At 46.0% G+C, this 3,754-nt stretch overlaps 1 protein-coding gene across 1 annotated transcript in view; it reads right to left on the reverse strand.

The window, feature by feature from the left end:
- The window catches only part of LOC114041386 (putative uncharacterized protein C1orf196), a 299,623-nt gene extending 296,788 nt beyond the window's left edge, over window positions 1–2,835 (reverse strand). Inside the window, exon 1 of the mRNA XM_027859806.1 lies at window positions 2,661–2,835. Within this exon, the coding sequence (XP_027715607.1) occupies window positions 2,661–2,835 (175 nt within the window). The remainder of the gene's footprint in view (window positions 1–2,660) is intronic.
- Between the last annotated feature and the right edge of the window lie 919 nt (window positions 2,836–3,754).

Raw genomic sequence — 3,754 nt, forward strand, 5'->3', positions numbered from 1 at the left:
GAGAGGGAGAGGGAGAGGGAGAGGGAGAGGGAGAGGGAGAGGGAGAGGGAGAGAAAGCATATGTCATCCAGGCCTGTGATATCATCAGTGACAGATGCATACTCCTCTCATGGAAGCTCTCTGCACTGATGCAAATTGGAACTCTTCTCCAAATTCCCAGCGCCATGGGATCCTTGAGAGGTTCAATGATTCACCCATGGCCACACAGCTCACATGAATCCAGGTCTTCCTGACCCCAAGGCCAGCCCTCTATCCACTGATTCATATGTAGATATACAGATATATGTATGACACACATGCACATATACAATTTGCCAATTTTTAAAATTTCTTCAAGCAATGGATATTTAAGTATCTACGTGTGTATATTCCTTACAATGTCTATTACATAGTAGATTCCTATAGACACACATATATGTGTGTAGATGTGTACATACACACATTTCTGGTCTTCATGCATATACAGTACATAAAAATTATGGCAGAATAGAATTAGGGACATTCTCCCAACTAGGCCAAAGTTGCAGGCTTGGTCTCTGGATGCATCTCCAGAGAATTTCATGTCAAACCTTCCATACACAGTACAGTCCAGCCTGGTGTGGCTTCCTTGTTGTTTTTTTATACTTCATTTCCCAGCTCTGTGCCTTTGTATTAGCTGTTCCCCATACCTGGTATGCCCTCCCTCCCTGCCCTCCACCTCTTAGAATTCCTGGTTTCCTTCACAACTCAGCTCAGGTGCCATCTTTTACACAAAGTCTTTCCTGATCTCACCGGCTGCTGGTTTCCTCCCTTGAATTGACAACTAGGTGGCATACTGGATAGAGTACTGGACTTGAAGTCAGGAAGGTGTTGTTCCTGGGTAAGTCACTTCACCTCTCCTTGCGCCTCAGTTTCCTCATATGTAAAATAGGGATGATAATAATAGCATAAATCTTACAGGATTATTGTAAGGATCAAATGAAAAGCCATATATAAAGTGCATATAAAACAATGTATGGTATAAATGCTGTTATTATTATCATATTTTAACTATTCTATATCTCTGATAAATATACGTGCTTTTGCTCCTGTAAAACATAAGCTCCTTGAGGGCAAGACACTGCCTCACTTTTGTTTTTGTGTCCTTTGTGCTTAGCACAGCAATTGGCACATATCAGGCACTTAGAGTCATAGATTTAGAGCTGGAAGGGACCCTCAAGGTCATCTAGTCCAACCCCCTAATTTTATATATAATAAAACTGAGGTCCAGAAGGGTGAAGTGATTATATCAATGCTTGTTGACTTAGTGATTGATTTGCCATAAATAATATTTAGGGAGTTGACTAGTGAGATCTGTGTGCACCGAGTCATTCATACTCTTTTACCTGGTCCCCCAAAGGACCGTGTACTTGTAAGATGGCTAATCAAGGTTAGGAATTCAATTCAAGTCAATGAACAAAGTCAACTCTCCAGGCCATGGGGAAGAGAAATTCATTCAGGCACTAAGGAGAAATTCTGTTTCACTCAACTCAGACTTGAAGGGACCTTCAGGGTTGAAGGCCATGAAGTTGTTCTTGAATAATGAAAAAAATAACGATGGTCCTAGAAAAGAGATAAGGCACATACCTTCCTCCCTCATGGAAAAGAGGTGGAGGATTACTAAGAATGAATATGTTATACATCACCAAAATGTTTCAAATGTTTTTTTGCTTGACTGTTTTCCCTTCTCATAAAGGAAAGGTTTAATGTGGGGGTCCAGGGGATAAGGAATGACAGAGATATGAAAACATCAAGTAAATGTTAAAGAAATTCCTCTAACAATAAATAAGGGTATCTTTAGGCATCCTTGGAGCTTGAACGTGAAAGCTGAAGTCAAAAACTTAAGCACCAAAATAATTAACTAACCAAAAATGCCTCATCCAAGGCAGACATGCCCCACACCAAAGGTCAGCCAGCCAAGATCCACAGCTACTGATACAATGAGAATTTGACTCATTCCTCTCTCCCACCCTCAGCACCCTCATACAACCCAATCCCTAAGAATGTATGCACTTCAATTATCCAGAAAAAAAGGCACAAAAATTATGGCAGAATAGGATTAGGGGACATTCTCTCAACTAGGCCAAAGCTACAGGCTTTGGAAGCATCTCTCGAGAATTTCATTTCAAACCTTGGGAAATGGATTGAGCGCAAGGCTCCAGATTGAAGCTGATTTGAGTTTTTGTTTCCTCAAAACCCAACCAACCCCTCATATCCAGCACACTATTCTGCTGCTCTGCAATTTTTTGTCTTGTTTCCAGGATACTTCTGGAATAAAGACCACATGGGACTCCCTGATCAGAACACACATACACACATACACACACACACCACCACCACCACTACCACCATGACCTCCACCACCATCATCATTAGATCATAGATTTAAAACTGGAAGAGATGTCAGAAGTCATGTCATTCAACCTCCCCTCTTTTACATAGGAGGAAAACTCATAGAGGTTAAGTTACTTGCCCAAGGTCACACAGGTAGTAAGTGATTTGAACCCAGGACCTCAGTTTCCAAATCCATGAGCCATCTTGCCAGGTCATATACTTCTCTCTCCAGCCAGTAGCACCAATGCTGGCTCATTTGTGCACATACACACACACACACACACACACACACGTGCACACCCTCCTACCTGCCTCCATGAGTTGGCACTGCTGACCGAAGACGTGGGAGAAGGTCCCAGACGCTGGAGTGGAGGTCACCAGCATAGAATCCATGGCTCTCTCCTCCGAGTCCTTGGAAGTGCTGGTGGTCATCATGGAGCTGTAACGGACACCCTTGCTGTGTCCTGCACATTCACAGGACATCACAGGACTGAAGGCAAAGGCCCCAGATCAGCCCCCTGGCAGGTGTGAGGGGAGTCAAGGGCCCAAATGATGTGAAGAATCAGCCTTCAGTTCAGTCCAGCCCAAACAAACATCTGAGCATCTCTTAGACCTGCTGCCCCCTCTCTTCCAGAATCTCAAACAATGCTACTCAATCAAGGAAAAATGAGAAGGAAAAAAACCCAGCCAAGCCTTGGTTTATCTGTAGGAGGGAAGAGGAAGGATTCTAAGTTTCCCCTAATAGGGGTCCTGTCTCCTCCAGAAGGGATGATGAGGACAGTATCCCCTTTGCCACACCTCCAGCACAGCCCCCTGGCAGGCCTGGCTGGTTGATAGCTGGTTGCCCCCCACTCACCCTGAGAGACCGGGAAGGGGTCCGGGTCTTTTGGGTTTGAAAGTTCAGCACTGGGACTGCCGAGGACAGCTGCCTCCAGCTTCCTTCCTCCTGCTGCCTGTCCTGGTGAGGTATGTGTTGGGGACCGGGGGGAAGGTGGTCTTCTTGGCCCTGGAGGGAGCCCACCTCCAGGATCTGGGGTCCCCCACGCCCAAAATAGTGGCTGGCCCAGTCGATGCCGTGCGTGAGAGTCTGCCTCTGTCTGTCTGCCTGGCTGAATTCAGCAGCAGCAGCAGCAGCAGCAGTAGCAGCAACAGCAATCCGCAGTAGGCACTAGACAGCCTCTTGGCTGGCAGCCTGGGCTAATCCTTCCCTACGAAATTGTGTTCTCACTCCCTCTCCACCCCTCCCCCCCAGTCCAGCCAGGAGGAAGAGATGGAGGGAGGTGTTGTCAAATGAGGACTCCTCCGACCTCTTGCAATTTACCCCCTTCTTCCCCACCTCCACCCCTTTTCCATGATGCAAAATGCTGTTACTTGGAGATGCTCAGCAAGAAAGCCTGGGGAC

This window comes from Vombatus ursinus, unplaced genomic scaffold, assembly GCF_900497805.2.
Source record: "Vombatus ursinus unplaced genomic scaffold, bare-nosed wombat genome assembly UNPS02014172.1, whole genome shotgun sequence".
Taxonomy (NCBI): domain Eukaryota; kingdom Metazoa; phylum Chordata; class Mammalia; order Diprotodontia; family Vombatidae; genus Vombatus; species Vombatus ursinus.